The 22,991-nt window shown below is 38.3% G+C and overlaps 1 protein-coding gene across 2 annotated transcripts in view; it reads left to right on the top strand.

The window, feature by feature from the left end:
* Nucleotides 1-6,182: 6,182 nt before the first annotated feature.
* LOC111147626 (high mobility group nucleosomal binding domain 3) overlaps nt 6,183-22,991 on the top strand; it is a 31,323-nt gene continuing 14,514 nt past the window's right edge. Inside the window, exon 1 of one of the 2 annotated variants that reach the window (XM_022503804.1) lies at nt 6,183-6,580. In XM_022503804.1, coding sequence (XP_022359512.1) covers nt 6,341-6,580 — 240 coding nt within the window. In that variant the 5' untranslated portion in view covers nt 6,183-6,340. The remainder of the gene's footprint in view (nt 6,581-22,991) is intronic. The other variant, XM_022503805.1, reaches the window with a different exon arrangement.

The raw sequence follows: 22,991 nt of genomic DNA, 5'->3' as shown, positions 1-22,991 counted from the left end.
GCAAAGATGGAGTTGAGCAACAAGCCAACATATCCGTCCCTTAACACATGGCAGTAGGCCATAGTTTAGGGTAGCACATTCTACAACAACAATAAAACTTGTTTATAATGTTTATCTCTGCCTGTTGCAAAGTAATTTTAAGACAAACATTCATAATCAGGCCTTTAGAGATTCAGAAAAAGATTTTTCTGTGTTCTATTTTATAATCTAGGACGGAATATAATATACATTTTTCTGTATTAAACATTTTATTAATTTATTTTTATTTAGTTTATTTTTAAAATTTAAATTCAATTAATTAACATAAAATGTATTATTTGTTTCAGGGGTAGAAGTCTGTGATTCATCAGTCTTATATAATACCCAGTGCTCATTACAACACTAATATACTTTCTTCAAACAAAATATGCAAAGTACTATGCAGCAGGCATACGTGCATTCCTATAGTTTACTGTCTCCTATTTTCACACCAAATCTATGAGGGATTATATTCAGCTGTATGTCATAGGCACCCACCTATGATGGCCTGATCAAGCAGGTGCTTATTTTCCATGCATAAAAAGTACTGGAGTGTTACAATCCAGGGCCAGTACAGAAACTTGCATCCCCGTCTTTCTCTTTCATCCTCGACTTGTGTCTCTCGTCCTCTTGGACATAGATAAATGTTCTACTCTAGACATCATTACCAACTTCTGGGATGGAGGAAGGGGAAGAACAAAGGCAGAAGGCAGCTGTGGAGCTGGGTCTGCCCCTGATCTGTTTTAGGTGGTGTTGACAGGATGGACTTGAGATGGCTGCACACAACTCATTCACCAAAACAGTGTCACATAGCAACCTCTCCCTGCTGGGGAAGTGGAGAACTAAAGCTTTTGTTTTGCTTTGGCCAGGTTTATTGCGAAAAACCAGAATTCTGTCAGTAAGTCCGAAGACTAGTGTGACTATTGGGTTGGTAACTAGCAGTGTCTGTCTTGGATCAACATCATTATTGTCATTTTACAGCAACAAAAAAAGCAGATTTCAAAGAGATTAAGTAATGGGATCGCAGTTCAATGACTTGAGATTTGAGTTCAAGCCGTATGGCTCCAAATTCAGGTATTTTTGATGACCATTTATTTAAAAAATAGTCAAAACTTCAGAAAAGTTGCAACATATCCTATATTTAAAGAGGTAAACTGGATCATTTGGAAAGAAATTTTTTAAAAAATCTTTTAAAAGTTCCAAAGGCCAGAAGTGGGAATAGGAATGAGAGACGGGGAGAGGATGAGATATTCTGTGGGTATAATGCAATTCCATGCTTCAAAAAAAGCAATGAGAACAACTCTGTGTAAAAGCAACCTTAAAGATTATGGCACTTTTCAGGCTAGTGTTCCACTGCTAAGTCAAAATGTACTGCCTTGAGAATTATGACAGTTTTTAACCAAGCTAACCTGAAAAATCTTCTCCAATTGCCTTTCGGTGTTTTCCAGAATGATTCATTTGACTCTCATTTCCCTAAGCCTGGATTTTGTTTCTTTGTTTTCACTGAGGAAAGAAAATGGTTCAATCTGCCCTGAAAGGCAGGACCACTGGGCATAGTGACAAGAATGGGGCTATTGGATGTTTCTTGCAAGACCCCAAGGATTCTGAGGTTTGAAGAAATACGGAAGACATTAGAAATGGGTAGCCAAGATTGCCATCTTAGAAGGCAGGGTGTGGTCCTGAGAGTGTACAGGCATCGGCCTTAAACTACAAGAATGTATAACTGGGTCTGAGAGATCTACAACAACCCCTGACTGGTTTCTGGCACTTTGCAGCTATAAGCTTTTCCCCTAAAGGTATGACTGGTGCCCTTACCTTGCTGTGTCCTCACCACGAAGCCTCAGGCATTCCTGCCCTTAACTTTGACCTCCTTGAACACAGCTGGCTCTTGGCACCAGACACACTCCCAATCTGGCAGAAAGGGATGGCTGAACAAATGGAGCCCAATCCCTGGTTCTAGCTACTAAGCATGGCTAATTCATCCCCAAATAGTCATTGGGGAGCCACAAAGAGCAAATTAATTACACTCCGACGAGTTTAAGCAGCAACAAGAAGGAGAGGTAAATAACACAAGAGATTGAACCTGAAAAGGACTGGGGGTGGGAAACCTGTGTAGAACATACCTAGGGTAAAGAATGTGCACACAGATTAAATTTGATTGAAAGCTGGGAAAAACAACAAGTTGGTTCCTGTTAGAAGATCACAGAATGTCCTGGCCCCTTGCTGTTAATACAATTACAAGGTATGCTTGTACAATCGCTGAGATAATAAAACATTGCAAGGGTGTGGTTTGTGGAGCTTTGGGCAGGTTAGGTTCCCTTTGAGGATGCGGGGCCAGGAAATTTAATCTTGTTGGGGGCTCAAAAAGCTGCCTAGAGCACTGCCAGGGAAGAAGGGAGGAGGTACTATTCTAGGGATCTCAAAGTGTACAGTTTCTAATGACCCTACAGGCTCCTTGCAAGTACAGGGGGGAGAAGAATGCAAAGAAAGCATGCAGTGCCAAGCAAAGCTGGAACCGAGGAGAGATGGAGCACAAGCACAGGGGGAGGTCCACGATGGGGAAGTTTCGCCCACAAAATTAGGCTCCTTCTCTGGAAGTGTGGTAAGTAGGAAGCACACTTTTATATCATTTGAATCTCACTGCTGGCATTCAGCAGATAGTTGTTGAGAACTAGGCCTAGCCTAAAATTCTCGAGTTCTAATATAGGAATCGCCAGAGAAGGGCACCTGGGTGGCACAGTCAGTTAACTGTCCTACTCTTGGTTTCAGCTCAGGTCATGATCTCAGGGTGGGAAGGGAAACCCCATACCAGGCTCTGAGCTCAGCACAGCATCTGCTTGAGATTCTCTCTCCCTCTCCCCTAGCCCCTCCCGCTTGTGTGCACACTCTCTCTCATTCTGTCTCATACATACATAAGAAGATCATAGGAGAAGCTTGTCTGATGTGCAGACTCCCAGGTCCAGTCATTACAAATTCTGATTCAAATTGGGCTTGGGGTCTAGGAACCTGCAACAGACAGCTCCTGTGATTTGGGGTTGGTGGTTCTTAGACCTGGTTACTTTGTAAAAACTAGACATGGTCTCTCCAAAAGTTAGTGTTCAGCCAACTAGAGATTTGACTAATAAAAATACGAACAAAATACAGTATTACTTTGCCACCTCTTGTCAGTGGTTTTTGATGTTTTGTTATACTCCCCAAATCATTCACCTCTGGAATTCTTTGGCCAATTTTCTGAAGAACAATTTGTTCCAGAATTACAGAGCTACCAGAAGCAACAATAGATAGATTCTAGATATTAATTCTCCAGAAATTTGCCATTAATTAAAGCAAAACCCTGCCTGTGCCTGCCTAAAAGAGGAAAGAAGGGACAGATCAAGAGGGGGATTATCATTTCCCTTCAAAAGTTCCTTTCAAGATCTGAAGATTAAGTGCCCTTCTTCAGAGGAAGACATTGCTGGAACCCCAAAGATCCACAAGATTCACTGGGGCTGTGAAGGAGCTTTAAAGTTTTTTCACCAGTACCTATCCTAAAAATACATTTCAAGTCACAACCTAGAACACTCACACACACCTACACACACATGTATGCATGTGCACACAACTGTATATGTACGTGTGTGGTGTGTATTTATGTGGGAATGTATGAAAAATGGAAACATTTTAGAAAACACTACTTCCCTTTACCATGTGAAATGCACCCTGACATCTTTCATTCTCTGCCCTTTTTTTTTTTTTCCTCCCTTCTCCTTCTTCCTCTTCCTTAATAATAGCCATGATACCACCAATGGGTTTGCCCTGCTGTTTTGAAAAATGCTGTGGTAGGTATAAGATTCCAACTGTTTCGAGTAGGAAAGAAGAGAAGAGGAATCAGAATTGGAAAGAAGTCTCTTCCCTAATTTTACTTTCCTTCTCAGGCAGTAACTCCCTTCATTTGTCCATTGTCTGTCTTGACTAAGATAGTCTCCACATCTTGCAGGGAAGACTTTACTGGCTTACAGGTTGATATTTTGAAACAAGTGAAACATTCAGCAGAATATACTGATAAACAAATGAGTCTTCTTACCAGGTTTACCTTGCCTCCTCATCGTCTGGTATGAGGCATGCTCATTTCTGCTCAGGTGTCTCTATCTCCTAAATTGGTAATTCTAGCTACCCACTAAATCATTCTCTTTGCCTACTCCTCTTTACTCCACAGGTCTGCGCTTATTTTCTCAGACCTTAAAGCTACTGAAGGTACAGGGAGAACCCTCCATCCTGGAATGTTCTGCTCAGGCAGGTGCAATCCACTTCAAAGGAAAGAGAATTGATGTTGTTATTCACTTCAAAACTAATCTGTTATTTTCATCACTTGTGAATGAACTAAGAGGCTCAGATGACCCAAGGTTCCCACAACCAACTTTCTTTACCCAACTAGCAAATTTCATTTTCATTGAAACTATTTTATTATGTAGCAGTAAAAACATTCACAATTTTGTTTGTTGTTGACTGCTTAGTCTTGAAAAATATGAACTAAAGAAGCCAAATTGTGAACCGTTTATTGAAAAATTCACCCTAGATTGCCTTTGTTGTGAAACATTTTGATCTCAGAAAAAAAATTTTCAACCCCTATTGCAAGTGCTACCCAGCATCCTTCCCACATAATCTTATTAAAAATGTCTTCACTGGCTTTTTTTTTTTTTTAACCACCAAGCATTTTGCAAATAAACTTTTTTCTGAGACAACTCCATTATAAATATTATTTTTATGGTAAAATTATTAACCTCAAAGTTTTTATCCACTTCTCAAGAAAAGAACTGGTTTTTATCTGAGTTATTTTGAATATATTGTGATCTACTGAATGCCTGAGAGCAAGAAACCTATCAAGACAAATCTGTCAAAAGGACCAACTTGAAAAACATCTCAGATTGGGGCAATATGAGCATAAAAAATAGTAATAATGGCAATAGGTTGAAGCATATCACATATATAAAAATCCATGAGTTCCTAAAGATATTACAAAAAGAAAGTCATTGACCACCTCTGGAGTTTGCTAGGATGTCAATTCATTATTTTGGAAATGAATAAAGAAAAAAGCCAAACGTTAAAATTAACTACTTGATGACATTATTTAATACATATTTGCAGCTTCTGCATGGCCAAAGTGGACTTAGCCATGTTTGTGGTGTGAACTTTTGCCTTTAATAGGATTATGAAATTAAGCTTGCCCAATTTTGCTTTTCCTATAATTTCTTAAGAATGAAATAATTCAGTACGGTCTTTTGTATTTGACTTCCTTCATGTGGCATCTTGTTTTTGGCATTTGTTCATGCAGGGATATTTTGTTCTGTTTTATTTCTGAGTATTATTCTATTGCACATGGTTACCACAGTTTACTTACCCATTCACTAGTGCTTTTCCTATACCTGATGAAATGATCATTTTGGTTTTTTACTTTATTTTATTAATATAGTGAATTACATTGGTTGGTTTTCAGATGTTAAACCAACTCTGAATTCCTAGGATAAACCTCACTGGTCATGATGTCTTATCCTTTTAAATGTTGTTGGGTTTGATTTACTAAAATTTTGTTCAAGATTTTTGTGTCTATGTTTATAAGGGATATTGGTCCATGGCTCTCTTTTCTTTTGAGATCTTATACTGGTTTGTCATCAAGGTAAAACTGATCTCATAAATTCAGAAGTGTCTCTGCAATGTCAGTTTAATGCCCTGAAGAACTTTGAGAAACATTAAATTATGTATATTTTAAATATATTTATTTAAATATATGAAATATATGTTTCAAATATAAAATAATCTGTTCTGACCTTGTTCATCCTTTTTTTAATTTCCATAACAAACATATCCTATTCATCTTCAAGCCTAGTTTAAAGTTGGCTGAATTAGCGAGTGATTTGTAATCACAGATTTTAGGAAACTAAAACTATGTAACTTTAGAGATTATTGTCACTAGATATCTAGGAAGGGAAGCCGAGACTCTGAAATTGCCACACTCTCCCAGAACAGGTTATCTTCTCACTCTTACAGGTCTCCATCACCTAACATTCATTACAAGCCTTTACGGGGTAGGAAACTTATCAAGTGCCTTGATGTGTCCAAACTTACTCTTTTTCCTGACTATAAAGGCCCACACTGTTCCTACTGACAGGATCCAACTAGGGAGCAGCAAAACAATGAAACTCCAGGACCGTGGGGCTTGGGGGTTACTAGTTGAACTGGGCATGCTCAGTCACCAGGCAGATTTTTTTTTTTTTTTCGGCGAAGTGGAAACTACAACAGCGCTTACCGTGTGCACTGAGGTGGGCGTGCCCTCGTGGAATTTAGAATGTTGCCGCAGCCAATGGGGCCTCGCGGCCGGCTGTTGGGGCTCCTCATTGGAGGAGCGGGGAGGCGAGCGAGTAGAGGGCCCCCGGAGGGAGCCGCGGAGGTGCAGGTCGGAGAGGCCGGGCTACGCCGTGCCCTGCGCTTGAGCAGCTGCAGCGGCGGCATCCAGCGGCGGTGTCTGCAGTTCCAGCCCGTTGCTTTACTTTTTAGCTGCACGAACGTAGTCATGCCGAAGAGAAAGGTAAGTCTTACGGAGAAAGATTTCAAAGGCCTTCAAATTGTGCTTCCAGCAGATCTTGTCATTGCGGTGGATTGCGCGGAATGCGCTCGGTAGTAACTCGGGTTAGCGAATCTCTTCGCTTCTCCACGCTTGTTGTCAGATGCCTGTTGCGGACATTCCTCCTTCCCTCTCTCCCTCCCTCCGCCCTCATCGATTTCTCACTGTTACTTTCTCTCCAGCGACGCGGCTTCCCTTCTTTTTGAACTCGTGCTAGCTGGAATGGTTTCCACCTCGAACAACGAGAAGCAAAAAGCTTCCCATTACCCCTTCCAGGAGGGGAGTTTCCTCTTTGAAACTGCCGGGTTGTGATTAGTGTGGAGGGAAAGCCGTGATGGGGGGGGGGGGGGGGGAGGGAAACAAGTCCATGCATAAGGAGATCGGAAAAAAAATAAATAAGTCGGGCAGATGTTGGGGTTGTTCCCAGGTGGGCCTAGCCCACGGCTGGGCGCGCCGCGTTGGCTCTGAGGCCAAGGGAAGGGAAAGCCATGTTTAAAATAGCACTCACCCCCCTGCTCGCCTCTGCTGCAGACCCGTATGTACCAACTCCCGTGTCAATCAGGGCTGGGGACTGCGCAGGCGGGGCCGGGCGGCCGGGACCTGCCGGCACTTTGCGGCGGGAGCGGAGGAGTTAGCCACGCGCAGGACGGGACAGCGCTGGGGGCGCCCACCGGGACTCCCAGGGACCGGGGCCGCCAGGGGCCGGGGCCACCCGCTCCCCTCCGGCGACCCAATCCCACACTCAGCCGGGAAAGGCGGGGTGCGCGTTCCCCGGCGCCCCTCGGTACTCACAGGGAACTGGGGACCATTTCGTCTCAGCTGCAGCACCTTGAGGTCTATTACGTCCCCTTCCGCGCGGGCTCGGGACACGAAGTATCTCGCACCGCCATGCACGTTTCGCTCGGAGTCTGGCCTCGACTGACTGACTGGTCATTGTCCTGGGGAGGGAAGGGACGGCTTTCCTCCACCCTGAGAAATCCGGTGTGTGGCAGCTGTAACCTAAGAAAATGTTTTGCACCCTTCCATTGCCTGCCAGCAGGGTAAACCAGCCAATGTCTTAAATTTGAGGCAAAAATTACAAATATTATCCTGATTTATCAGTTAAAGACTGTGGCCTGATTTGTGTCAGTGAATGCATTATTTTAAAATATCGGAGTATTAAAAATACAGAAGCTTTTGCTTCCTTATCTGCCATTACCAAGAATTTGATGGGAACTTGTCTCCTCTACTTTTAAAAAAATACAACAAAAGTTTGTTTGCTTTTTGGTCTTAAAATTTATTGTGCACATACTATGTGCTTCATACTGTGGGAAGAGTTTGACTTGTATTCTTTCTTTTACCGCTCAGAACACCTTGAGAGGTGTTAACGCCATTGAACTAGGGGTTAAAGACCTGTTTCCCAACGTTTCACTGACCAATAGCTAGTACCAAAGATTTAGTGGTTGGTGGGTCAAAATGAATTTAGGAAATGCAAAGAGATTAGGAACCTGAGAAGTTGGGTGGCATATTAAGAGTACTAATACTTGAGGTTCACTATTTAAATTTGTTTATGAAGATGTTGCTTTCCAGGCCTGTTTTACTAGAACTAGAGTATTTAAAATGATACCACCATTTTCAAAATTGAACTGAGGTTTAATGACTAGGGTGGGAATTCTAGCAGAGTTAAAAGAACCAATCATCAGGAGATGAGTTATGGAGTGAATTCGTGCCATCCCTTTTCCTGAGAATTATTAACAAGTTTAAATGAACAGTAAGGTAGATGTGCACAAACCCATTATCACAATAGACCCTGATGCGCTGGAGTCCTTGTTGTTTAAGGGCCAGAGTTGGTGAAACCATTACTCTTACTTGATCTCATTGTTCACCTCTCTTAAGGAAACAGAAGGGAAGAAAAGAACAGTACTGGCTTTTGGTTGTTTTATTTTTCTGGAAGGCCCTGGAGTCCCTGTGAAGAATCTAGCCAGGCATCCTGGGATTGGGGCAAATTTGTGGACAAGGGCCTGAATGTCATCCTGACGGACATCAGCATGTTCTTTGGAGATGGAAAATCTGTCCTTGATTAATAGGAAGGCTTTTCGTTTATACCTGGAGCCCAAAGTTGATACCTGGACAGAAGCAGCCACAAATTTAACATAGTTACCATGGCCATGCCATCTATCAGTCACACCTTAGAGCTGCCGTATGGAATCCTGGAGGTCACTGGAGCTTACACTGGAAACCACTATCATTAGGTAAAACCTAGCTAGATACGAAGAAAAGAACTGAAGACAATCTGTGCCTAGCACTTCAAGAGCTGTAAAGCTGGGGCACCTTCTAAAACATTTACATATTGCTCCACATTCTTTTTCTTGACTAAAGGACTGCCTGTCCTACATTAAAATAAATTTTTAAAAGTGCCCCCTCAATACTTTTTTGCCATCTTGGCCCCTTTTTCTCAACTTTTTCCAGAAATCAAGAAAAGTTGTTTGATGAACACCTGTTTAGGCTGTTCTGCAGAGTAAAATCTGGAATCCTAGCACTGCTTTAATGTCATGGGGATACATAGTTCACTCTCGTGGAACTTATATTTACATAATTCATTGAAGGTGATAAGAGTAACAGGCACAAAGCACTTGAGTAACATTAAGACTGTGTGTGTGTGCGTGTGTGTGTGTGTGTGTGTGTGTGTGTATTCATTCCAGAATATGCTGTTCAGGTGTAGATTGTAAACACTGTAGGGTTGATAGGGAAAGAAGGTCGAATTTGGGCTGATCTTGCAAGTGTAGGTAGGCGTCAAATATATACAGAGAAAAACAGAGTCATTTTCTGTAATCAGGCATTTGAATGCCTCTTCTGATTGTATCTTAATATATGCAGGGCTTGGTTATACAACTTAAAGGCCATAATATCCACATTAATATAAAATGTTCTTTTATTTTTTTAATCATATCTTTATTTTGTCTGTATCTTTATTATGATAGTTACAGTTATATTAAACCAAATGTTTTTTTTATAACTGTGGTAAATATTTTTTGAAGCAATATGCACTCAACAATAGAGAATTCTCTAGGTAGCATTAGATCTCTGAGTTTGCTAAATTTGAAAAAAGTTCAGCTTCCAGTATTTATTACCTAATGGGTGATGGGTCACCCACCACTTTTTAGTAGTGAGTGGAATAGCAGGGAAAATGATAATATGCTTGAATGCATGTGGTGGTAAGATCATGAGTGACTGAGTTCTAGACTGTTCTGGTCAGAAAGCCATGAATGCCTGCTGTAATCACGTTATTATGTGATGATATGATGTTCTACAAAGAGGAATCAGCCAGTGAGGCCTAGAGTCATGGTCCTGGTATGATTAGCAACAGCAAACACATTTTCACATCCTATTTTTTATTTTTCCAGTACCTCATCACTGAAATTATTGGAAATGTCTTGTGTATCACATCAGAAATATTCTAATGAGGCAATTTTCCATAAATTTGGGATGTAAACATTAGTGTCTCTTCACACTCAAAGGCCCAAGAAAGAAAAGTCTGTCTCTAGCTTTGAAATTTGAAATGAGGTTTTATCTCTTTTCTTAAAGTAGAGAGTCCTAGTAGTGCTGGGCTTGGCACAAGAGATGCTTAACTAACAATATTCAAGGTTTCTGATTAATGTTTAAAAAAAGTATCACATGTCATAATACCAGAGACAGACTCTGTAAATTAAAATACAGATGGATGTGACTGCATGAAAATGAATATTTCAGTATGACAAAAACCCATTGTTAACAAAATCTAAAAACTTAGGAAAAACTGGGAAAAAGTATTTGTACCACATATCACTGAACAAATTTGCTATTTTTAAAAAGATAAAAGTGTCACATGTCCTTATGGAAAAGGTGTATATCCTTATAAGAAAACAGCAGACAAAAAAAAAGAAAAAAAGAAAACAGCAGACTCAGATGAAATGTTCAGTTTTGCTAGACAACAAAGAGATGTATATTATTAAGAATAAGGAGATGTGATTTTTTTAAAGCCAATCTGGTAAAAAAAAGATTGGAAGTGTCACTGCCAAGTGGTAAATGATACACTCTAGCAACAATCAAGCAGTGTGGACGGGAGTATAATTTCCCTTAAAAAAAGAAAAAGGCCTTATTTAAGGTATGATCTACTTATCATAATGTCCATTCGTCTATTCAAAGTATGCTAATCAGTAATTTTAATTAAATTTATAAAGTTGTATAACATTACCGTAATCCAGTTTTGAACCATTTCCATCACTCTGAAAAGGTTTCTCGACTTGTTTGCATCTAGTTTCTGCTCCCACCCCAGTTCCAGGCAACCACTAATCTACTGATTCTATAGATTTGCCTTTTCTAGAAATTTTATATAAAAGGAATCAAACAACATGCAGCCTTTTGTGTCTGGTTTCTTTCAGTGTAACGTTGTTGAGGTCCATACATGTTGTAGCATGAATCATTACTTCCTTCTTTTCTGTTGCCTAAAGATATTCCATTTTTTATTCTTTCACAAATGGAAGGACATTTGGATTGTTCCAGTTTTCAGTTATTATGAATAATGATGCCGTGAATGTTGATGTGTAAATCTTTGATGGACATATTTTCATTTATCCTGGGAAGTTTCCTAACTGTAGAACTGGTGGGTGGTAAGAAAGTCTATTTTTTACATTTTAAGAAACTTTCAAATTATTTTCCAAAGTGATTGTACATACTGTCAGTGGATGAGGGTTCCAGTGTCTCTATATCCTGATATTGTCACTTTTTATGCCTATAGCCATTCTGATTAATTTAACTTACATTTCCATAATAACTAATGACAATGAGCATCTTTTCATGCGCTTACTAGCATGATGTTATCTCTTAGGTAAAATGTCTATTCAGATATTTTGCCCACTCTTTTTTTTTTTTTTTTAAAGATTTTATTTATTTATTTGACAGAGAGACACAGCGAGAGAGGGAACACAAGCAGGGGGAGTGAGCAGGGTTCCTGCAGAGCAGGGAGCCTGACGTGGGACTCGATCCCAAGACCTTGGGATCATGACCTGGGCCGAAGGCAGACTCTTAATGACTGAGCCACGCAGACGCACCTTGCCCACTCTTTAATTGGGTTGTTTGTCTTACTGAGTTGTTAGAGTTCTTTAAATATTCGAAATACAAGTCCTTTATTAGCTGTATGGTTTGTAGATTCTTTCTCCCAGTCTGTGACTTTTAAAAATAATTTGTCTTAATGATGCCTTTTGATTTTGATAAAATCTACTTAGCATCATGTCTAATAAATCTTTGCCTAAACCACAGTTACAAATATTTTCTCCTAGAAGTTTTATAGTTTTCACTCATATTTAGTTCTGTGGTCCACTTGGAGTTAATATTGTATCTAGTGTGAGATAAAGGTTTAAATTAGCTCTCTCTCCTTTGTTTTGGTTTGGTTTGGGTTTTGGTTTTGGTTTTTTGGTTGGTGTTTTTTGTTTTTTGTTTTTGTTTTTGTTTTTTGCATGTTGATAGCCAGTTTTCCCAACACCAATTGTTGAAAAGATCATCCCTTTCCCACTAAATTGCATATATACCTTTGTGGAAAACCAATTCATCATAAATATAAAGATTTCTTTCTGGGTTCTCAGTTATTTTCCATTGTCTGTAAGTCTGCCCTTCTGTCATACCACATTATCATGATTATTATGGTTTTATAGTAAGATCTGAATTCTGCTAGTATCAGTCCTTTAGTTTGTTGTTCTTTTTCAGAATTGTTTTGTCTGTTACATTCTTTGCAGTGTAATAGACAAAATACCTGCAAAAACACCTGCCATGATTTTAAAAGGGATTGAATTAAATCTATAAATCAATTTAGGATGAATAGCCTTCTTAACCATATTGAGGTTTCCAGTATGAATATGAAAGGGCCTAATCACATTTGGCATGCCATCTCATAAATGCTTGCTGAGTTTAATTGAGTTAATATTGATATGGTACCTATGTTGAGTAAAGGCTCCAGAATGACGGCTTTTACATTTTATTCATTGATTCACTTATTTCATGTTAAATAAACATTTATGGAGCATCACCTTTATGCAAAGTACCATCATGTTGGGAAAATAAGTGAATTGGGTTTTTTTCCAACCCTTTTTGAAGTAAGTAAATGCCCTCATTTGAAGGATCTTTTAGTCTGATAGGGAAGGTAATATACATATGTAAGTAATTATAATTCATGGCAAGAATTAATAATGAGCCACAAAAAAGGCTGAGAATTTAAACGTTTGGCCAGACCACATGTGCACAGAAGAAACACTGACAAGAAGTTGTTTGGTTAAGAGGGTTGGAGGTTATAGCTTTTTTTTTTTTTTTTTTTTGAATCTCAGGAGGATGGGTGCTAGTTTGTTATTAAAGGTGATCTGTCATGGGTCTTTTCTGTGAAGTCTTGCTTTCTTTGAAGTATAAGGAAGTTAAATTCAAGGCCTGTTAGCAGTTGAGATTACATTGTGTGCAGTAACTGCCCTACTTCATTAGTAAGTGACTTCAGGGCCTTTATGCCTTTCTTGTAACCACTTTCTAGTATTATAAAGGTGGTTGTCTGACAAGCACCATGTTTCTAAATTAGCACACATTATTTGATTACCTAATACAGAATTAACTTCGTAATCTTCCTAATTTGACTTGACCGTGAGATATTTGATTTTCAAGGAAAGAAAGTAGTAAGTTTAATTATTTCATATACTTGGTGAAAGTGGAATAGTATAGTTCGGACACGTACAGTTTACTAGCTGTATGATTTAGGGGGCATTGCTTAATTTCTCCTAAACTTGGAAGTTCCTAATTCTCTCAGACTCTGTTTTCTTGTCTGTAAAAGAGGGAAGCAGATATATTCTACCTCATTGGGTTGTTGGGGGAGTTAAATGAGATGGTGAATGCAAAGTACTTAGCATAGCACCTGGCGTGTGTAAAACAGTCAAGGGGTGTTCATTATTGCAACGATGATATTTTCAGTTATTCAGAGAACTACAGTGAAATAGCAGGCTTCTGATAAGTACCATGCTTCCATTTTGTAGGAGGACAAACAGCATACACGGTGTATAGGGAGCCGGTAGAACTCACCCTGCATGTTTAATTAACTGCAGTTCTAGAAGGAGATGTTCAACAACCAGATAACAAATGCAGTGTTTCTGAAGGAACATAGCTTTAATCTGGTGCATTTTTACATGGTTAGCTTTTCTCAAAGAAAAAATATGTTTAAAAATATTTCCACAGAACATTAAAATTCCCTTGGCAAATCAGTTATCGAGTGATCCTCTTTTCCTGTATTTTCTACCTAAAACACTGCTTATGTTTACACCAAAGTTAAATATATTCCACTTTCCTGCAGGGTACAATTTGGAAACGGTGACTGAAATAAACAGCATTTTAGCTGTCTGCTTTCACAGTACCTAGTATGTTGAAATATGATGTTAGTCTCCTGAGTAATTTAAAAATCAGTGTTGAAGATAACAAACCAAATCAAAATGTTGCATTCCTTTTTCACTGGCTGCATATTTTTTTGCCCATTTCACTGTGTTCTCAGAAGAGTTCAGTCACATCAATTGGTGTGATTTGGTTCAATCGGTTCAGTTGGTGATATTGGTTCCTGGTCAAGGTATTTATCGAGTCCAGTATTATATCTGTGGACATATCCAGAAATGGGGCCATTTAGACATGCTGAAGGCAAATGCATATTTGATCACACATAAAGTAAATGATACACATATTCAGAAGAGGGAAATAGGAAAAACGTTTTTAAATTTCAAAATTGGTTGCAAAATTTAATACTTAAACAGTAACAACATGTAAATATATTTATTACTATTAAAATCGAAATAGCTGCCGTTTATTGAATGCCTGGCTGTACCAGACCTTAGCTGTTATATGCTTTATATTCATTAGGCATCTTATTTTAAACCAAAGTATGTGAAGCTGTTAGAGACAAACATATATAGGAAGTATTATCGTGTAATTTCATATTATTTCATGTTATTCTCACAAGTTATATGAGGCTATTCTCATCTCAGATACGATAATGACAGCCACAATAAATAACATTTAGATGGCTTCCTACAACTCAGGCACTGTTCTGAGCACTTTGCATTAATGAATGGAATCCTCCCAACGACCCACTAAGGTGTACGTACTCTTCAAACTGCCATCTTACGGAAGGCCCCAGTGATAAGAAATGGCCCAGCTGGGACTCCAGTCCTGGCAATCTGGCTCCAGAGCCTGTGTTTTTAACTGCCAAGCCCTATGGCCTCTCATACACAAAAGAATATGAGGATTTAGTAAGATGAAGGAATTCCCCCCAGGTCACGCAGCTAGGAGGTAATAGACCCAGGAATTCTAAGCCAGCCTCTTTTACCCAAGAATTTTGCTCTTAACCATCACACCAACAATACTTCCATAAATGTTTATTTCTGAGAACCTCGTGTATTTTTACTTAAACTAAGATGCCCGGTGAATGAAACAAGGAAGAATCAAGAGTTACATAGATACGCGAGTGTTCATTTAAGTAAATGTTGTCTTTATTAAGACATAGGCTGATGCCATTTTTTCTAGGTTCCTGTCCAAGTTACCCAACAAGTCATCATTATCTGTGATCGTGCCCTCAGGTTGGTCTCAGGGTCTAGGCCTGTGCTTCTGGGAGAGCCACGTTGCCATGAAGGCTTCTGGATATTTCAGTTAACTAATGGACCTTAGGGCCATATATAAGATAGGTATGTGAACAGTGTCCTCACCCAAGTATTGATATCTTTGAGTATCCAGACTCAGTGTTTCCTCTAATTACCATAAAGTGCTGGATTTACTATTTCCAAGATATATTGTCTTCACTAATTTGTTCTATATAGAATAATAGGGATACACTCTTGTGAACAGAAACATGTAAGTACCTGGCATAGTATACAATATATTGAGAGATTGTAATGTAAATATTATGTTTTTTTCTACTTAGGCATTGGATTTTAAAAATGAGCAGGTGCTTTTGTTTTTAGAACTCTTCGAATAAGAATAAAAGCTTTATAATTTAGAAAATCTTTTGGACCTACGACTGAATGGATTTTTATTTCAGGTTCTGGATTATCAAGATTAATGTGTAATTACAAAAGTTATTTTTAAGAGGTATGCTGTTAGGTGATATTATTTTAAAATTGTATTTTGATTATTGTGACCCCATGCAAAGATAAATACCAAGTCTACCCTGAGAGGTGTTGAGTTTTGCTTTTGGGGTTTTTTTTTTTTTACTTTATTTTATTTTTTCAGTGTTCTGAGATTCATTGTTTATGCATGGAGAGGAGAAGGGTGTTGGGGGAAATTGGAGGGGAAGATGAACCATGAGAGACTGTGGACTTTGAAAAACAAACTGAGGGTTTTGGAGGGGAGGGGGCTGGGGGATTGGGTGAGCCTAGTGGTAGGTATTAAGGAGGGCACATATTGCATGAAGCACTAGGTGTTGAGTTTCTTATATATTTTTATTTTCTCTCTTTCTCTTTTCTTCTTGAGTATAAGCTGTATTTTTTTTACAATACTGAACAGAATTAGTTAAATTCTACTTTGTGGGAAGTCATGAGTATTAAGCATGGTGTATGTGGAAGATAAAACATACCAAAGATTTGAGGTGATCAAAATGTGAAGCCTTGAAGACTCCTTCTGAAGTTCTACATGTGTTCCATATAATACATTTTTAAAAACTATATTCTTTCTACTTCTCATTGCTTTCCTTTACCTCTCCTCTTCATTACAATTTTTAATTTTATTATACCCCTTTTGGTAGTCACATGCAATCACATCAGACCTAGCTGATTATCAGTTTTGCAAAAATATAAGGAACATCATAACTGTATTTACCATTTGCTAGAAATTAATTTATATCTGGGCAAATAGGAAAACAAAGTAACCATCTGGAAAGATCCCCAGGTGTAAATGTTGGAAAACTTGGATCCAGTGTGGACTCCACCACTCTTTACCAGGGCAAAGTCACCTGACCTCTTTGAACTTCTATTCTTTGTCTGTAGAATGGGATTGTTAGGGTCACCCATGTATATTCCCATGTTATCGAGAGGACCAAGTACAACACAATGTACAAGTCTCTGGAAAATGTCAAGGGCTATAAAAACTAATAGAAAAGATTTGGTGTTTTGTCTTTAGTCTGAATAGTGAGATAAAGATACTTTTGTCTGTGTATGTGACCATTCAGAAATCCGAAATGGTACATTTGTGTGCATCTCAACATACAGTATTTTTAATGAGAAATTGTTTATTATTGTTCATGGGTAATTGTTTAATGACTCAGCAATGAAGGGCATAGGAAACATTCCACTACATGTTATGTGCTTTTCGGTAAGATCTACAGATTAAAATATTTCCCAATCCGGAAATCTTTTGCTCTTGTAGCATTCTAGATCTGCACCCAATTTTGAAATTCAGAAAACTGACACAAACCACTCTGAGAGGTGTAGTGCTAAGGAGAATGAACTCTGAGCCATCCTACCTGGGTCTGAATTCCAGGTCTCAATTTACCAGCAAGAATACCAGCTAGGTAATCTTGAGCAAGTTACTTAACCTCTCTAGTCTCAATTCCTCATTTATAAAACTTCACAAGATTGTGGTGAAGATTAAAACATTTAGATCATTGCCCATCACATAAGTGCAAGACACATTATTTCTTCTTCTTCTTCAGTGTCCTTTGTTTTATCCTTTTCCCAGACCCCAATACCTAGAGCCGTCCCTGTAATATACACAGGGACACTTCTGCAGTGTGATTAATAAGGACATGAACAGCTAAGTAAGTCAAGAAGATGAGATCTTCAGGCCCATCATCCTTCATTTGTACTCATGAAGAAACTCGGGCAGAGGGAAGTGAGATATGAGCCAGACTGGAATTCAGGCTTTTGATTTCAGCCAGGTGCTTTCCCATCTGTACAAAATCTCTCACATGAAAAACATAAGTCAGGTGGAAGAGGTGATTTAGACCAAAGAGATGTGTGAAATGTTTAAGGTTGTTTATTTCATATTAAAGATGTACTTCCGTTATGCATTATATATACCTATGCTAATAAAATATAACCCAACATCCTAGAACATGGCTTTTTTTTTTCTTTGTTATCTTTTATACCTGAATCCCCTGAAAGTGTTTCTCAGAAAAGAGGTAGTTGCTATTTATTTTGGGTCATCCAATCTTTTACAGACAAGTTTTTAACTCAACTGCTTTTATTTCTAACAACAAAATAATATTTGGGGAAGACATACTAGTCTGATGTGACCTCAATAAATGAATTTGGGTTTATAAAAGGTGATGAAATTAATAGACATAAGCAAGGAAGGAGGTAGCTGAGACATTTAACATTAGTTTGAGTAATAACTCTCTTAATGTGATCTCTCATTATAAGTATTGGGTTTTTAAAGATTATTGTAAAATTATGCAGTATTGGAGGATCCCAAACATAGATCTGCAGAATGAATGAAAAACAACCATGCCAATGTTAAATAACGATTCTTTTGGCTTAAATAAAAATTTTAATGTCTGTTTCATGTATCATAGGAATATTTGAATTTAAGAGTACTACCTATTATTTGGAAAACCTCGAGAATTTCATTGGCAGTGCCCCCGTTTGAGGGGGAAATTAACATTATTTTAATCAAATAGTTGAGTTATATATTCATTTTAGCAGTAGAGCAACAGAGTTCGTTATATGCACATTTCTCTGTGTGGGTTATTTGGATCTTTCCTCCTAGAATTTCCTCTGCTAACCAGCTCACTCTTAGACTGCTTTTCTCCAGTCTTGGGTTTGTAACAGAAAATGTAAATTAATTTTTAATGAAATTCTAGATAATAATAAAGAGGCTTTAAAAAAAATTGGCCAGTTGGGGCGCCTGGGTGGCTCAGTGGGTTAAAGCCGCTGCCTTCGGCTCAGGTCATGATCCCAGGGTCCTGGGATCGAGCCCCGCATCGGGCTCTTTGCTCAGCAGGGCGCCTGCTTCCCTTCCTCTCTCTCTCTGCCTGCTTCCCTTCCTCTCTCTCTCTGCCTGCCTCTCTGCCTACCTGTGATCTCTGTCTGTCAAATAAATAAATAAAATCTTAAAAATTATAAAAAAAAAAATTGGCCAGCAAGTTAGGGAAGAATCACCTCAAAGTAGGTTAAAAGAAGTAATTATTGGTTTAATTGCATTGATTTATCTGCTCCCAGCTTTCCCACATTAGCATGGACAGCCCAGGAGTTGAGACTGGTTTTGTTCTATGGCTGCTAGAAAATGGTTACTTGAATTTCATACAGACTCTAGACTCTTAAGTAATTCACTTAATTTATAAAGCAATATCCCTTGTCACTGTCAATCTTAGAAGAAAATCTCTAAGGGCCTACACTTACCAACAAAGAATTTTTGGAACTTTAATATAAGGCCCTGCACGGGTTGCTGAGAATCCTGAGCCTTCCCCCTTTCTTGTCTTGTATGGCTCAGAATGATGGCACAAGCCTGGTACTAGCATTACACGTCCCAGCCATAGGCCACACCATCAGTATCTGTCTGCTCAGTTAAACCCACAGGCGCATGCCATTTGAACTGTCCCCAGGTAACTGCTGAGGGATATAAGGATTTTCCTGTCTTCTCTGGTATCTTCTTGAGTTTGGAGGGAGTTACCACTATCCCGTGGTAACTGCTGTTTTCGAAGAGAAAGCAGCTCGGCAATGGGGTAAAATTTTACCTGTTGATTCCTTCTGGATCATCTGTGGAACAAAAATTTCAAGTTTCTTCCTGCTAAGGACTGCTGGTTTTGTTTAATCTTCAGGAGAATGCGGTTGTGTCCCCTTAAGGCATTTTCGCATCCTCACGTGCAGGGCTCAGGCATGTCTGTGTAGGGAAAGAATGGGGATGGGACCGGGACCGTTGGTCCACTGCTGAAGGAATCCATCCTCCCCATCAGCTCTCCTCCTACGCTAGCCCAAGGAGCATTCTGCATCCATGGGGTTGTGCTCTTGGCTTACCATCTTGCTCGCTCCAGTGTCTTCCTATGGACCCAGCTTGAAGCAATTATGAATACATGTCTTGAACAGAAAAGAAAGAAGCAGTATATAAACCAGATTTATAAGTCATTTAAGAAGTGCAGAAAATGCTGTGGATAAGCCTAGTCATGGAATTTGTGTTAGGGCACTGTTAAACCAGACTGAATGGAACAAATTTTCTTCTAGTCTTTTTTTCCCTCAATATTGCTAATATTTTTATTTGGAAAAAAAATAAATACAGAAAAATCCAGAAAATAATATGTTCATTTACCTGCCTCTCAAAATTCACAAATTTTAATGTTATCATTTTGCTTCAGATATTTTTGAAATAAAGTAAAATGTTACAGATAAAGTTTATGTTTCCTTAGAAATATCCCCTTGGTTCCCTTCCTTTATCATCCTCCTTAGAGGTAACCATTATCATGAATTTGTTGTGTATCCTTCCAGTCCATGATTTTATACTTTTTTGATATATGTGTCATATATAAATCCTTAATATTGATTTGTGCATGTTTTAAAATTTGTAAAAGTGGAATTATATACAAACATTATTCCATTTTTCTCTTTCTGTTACTTGACATTATAATGGATGAGTGTAATTTGTTTAGGTATATTGTGATTGTTAATGTATTTGGACTTTTTTCTAAGGACTTATTTTGTAGTTTTTATTTATTATTTGTTCTTTTCTTTCCTTACTTTTTGTTAAATTTTGCTTTATTCCACTCCTCCTGATTTGGAAGTTTATAGATCCTGTTCCTTATGTTAAAAAATTTAAGGGCTATCTTTAAAATTTATTTTAACAAAGTCTAAAATGATTCTGTGTCTGTATCATACTCCAGAACAAAACCAGGGTTCTAGCATGCTGTAACTTCTCAACTATTCATTCTGCTCTCATTTTTTGTGGTTATTATGGTCTAGAATTATGCTGTCCAGTATGCTAGCCACTAGCTACATGAGGCAGTTAAGTACTCTAAAAAAGAGAATGAGTTGAATTTTTTAAATTTCAATTTTAATTGATTTAAATTAAAAAACCTATATTAGATTAAGTTATTGAAAAAATTTAAATATGTTTGGAACAACCTGGATATGTGAAACTACTATAAATTTTATGAACTCTTAAATATAGATCAGGTAGTCTGGTGAAAACCTAGCATTTGAATGGAGATGTGCTTATGTAAAGTGTAAAGTACATGCTGTATTTTGAAGATTTAGTATCAGAAAGCTTTGTAAAATAATACTTCATTAATAATGTATAAATTGATAACACATTGAAATGATACAATTTTAGATAGATTCAGTTAAATAAAATATTAAAATTAATTCCATCTATTTCTTCTTTTTTAATGTGGCTATTAGAAAAGCTGGAATTACATGCTGTATTTCTATAGGACAGCACTGGTCTAGGATTTCTGTTGAAACTCTTAAACACAAAAAAATAGGTGTTATTATCTACAAGTAATAGTTAACTAGATTTACCAGTATTTCATGCATTACTTCAGATATACTTTGCTTCCATCTGAATTCATTTTTCTAATTGCTAAATTTGATCCATTAGTAACAGGTCCTTATTAAAAGGAAGGTTCTGTTGATAGTTAACTCCCTTAAGTATTTGTATTCTGAGATATCTGTATTTTTCCTTCATTCTTAAATGATAGCTGGTTCTAGGTTGACAGTTATCCTCAACTACTTGAACATTACTCCATATTTCTTGCATTTGTAGTTGCTGGTGAGAAGTAATTCTTTGTAGATAATCCATCTTTTAATTGATAATTTCTAAGATTTTTTTCTCACTTTACTGTAGTTTTACTACATCATGCTTCATTGTATTTATTTGTCTTGTTTCCAGTTTGTTCCTTGGCATAAGCTTTTGATCTGGAGACTCATGACTTCAATTTGGGAAAATTCTCAGCCACCGTGTCTTTGCCTTCCTACTAGTACGTCTGTTCCTGGCTTCTGAAATGTCTGTTAGGTGTATGTGGAGTTTCTCAGTTAACCACCGTGTCCACTAACCTCTCTTGTGTAGTGTTCATGCCTTTGTTGCTCTCTGTTGCGCTGTGAGCTAATTCCTCCTCAGTCTATGACAATTTTATTATTTCTTCTGTCCCTGGTCTAGAGCTTATGTTTTGAGAGGTTTTTTTTTTCTTTTTTATTTCAGTGAGCCTACTTTTACTTTCAGAATTTGTGATTCAAAAAAATTCAGCTACCTGTTGATTTTTGCCAAAGTTCAGGCCTTCTTGGCTAATTCTTTGTACCCATCTGGTCACCAGGTGTTCAGTGATCCACCTTCTTGATGACTTGTCCTCAGATCAGCTCTCAATGGTCTTCTAAACTTCTAGAATCCCATCTGACCACCATGTATGTCTGCCATTCCCTTCCTGGCTCTCAATTCACTACTTTGTACTCAGGTGCTGAAGTAGCCTCAGATAGGTGAATGAGACCTTTTTGTTTGGCTGTGGTTCTCTACCCTCTTGACCATTCTGGATTCGAACCAGATTACCACAAACCTGCTCTATCCTGGGAAGTGAGATGAGAACCTTTCTGCCTTGGAGTTCCTCAGACTCACCTCATCTTTCCCATTAGCCCACTAGAAAGTTGAAGTACATCTGAGATCATCACTATACATCCCGCAATCCCCATTTCCCCCTTTGTCTTTATTCCTCACAGTCTCTTGGAACAAAACCTTTGGGCTTCTGTTTTAATCCCTTCATACCATACCCTCCTTCCTGTCCCCAGACTCATGGCTAAGTGTTAAAGGTAGACAGGGTGTGTGATAAGACAGTCTGAAATGGTAATTCCATCTGAAATTACTCTGTGTTACCCTGTTCAACAAAAACAGATGACAAGGTTACAGGGAATCTGGATGTGTTGACCTTTAAGGTTCTGTTGAATATAATTTGACATTTGATAGTTTAAGGACTCACTAAGATACTTATTTCATTGCATAACATCTGTATAACAATTCAGCGTCTACGAAATGCTCTACCGTCTCTTAGTCTTTAGGATAATGCTTGGGAGTTTAATTCATTATCATCTGTCATTCATGGACAAAGAAACTGAATCACTGGTAAGTCACTGGCCCAGATCACAACTCCTAGGTAGAGAGCCAGCATTCAAGCCCATGTCCTGACGGGCATTCATGCTAAAGTACCACACTGATCCCAGGGTAAAGATCATCTGGCTTGTTTCTGACTAAATTGTTATGTGCTTGTTAACAGAAGGCCCTTGAGGAGAGATTGCCAAAGAAACCAGCTTTGCCTTGAGTTGTAGTTCTTCACATTTCCAGTCTTATATTCATTCATCTGAAGCCATTAACATTTTCACTTATACCTGGTTTTTTGTGTGTGTGTGGCGTCTTTCCAGGTTTCTCTTTTTTTTTCTTTTTT

The sequence above is a fragment of the Enhydra lutris genome, unplaced genomic scaffold, assembly GCF_002288905.1.
Source record: "Enhydra lutris kenyoni isolate GAN:26980312 unplaced genomic scaffold, ASM228890v2 scaffoldscaffold17, whole genome shotgun sequence".
NCBI classification, from domain to species: Eukaryota; Metazoa; Chordata; class Mammalia; order Carnivora; family Mustelidae; genus Enhydra; species Enhydra lutris.
This window is presented reverse-complemented; position numbering and strand designations above follow the sequence as displayed.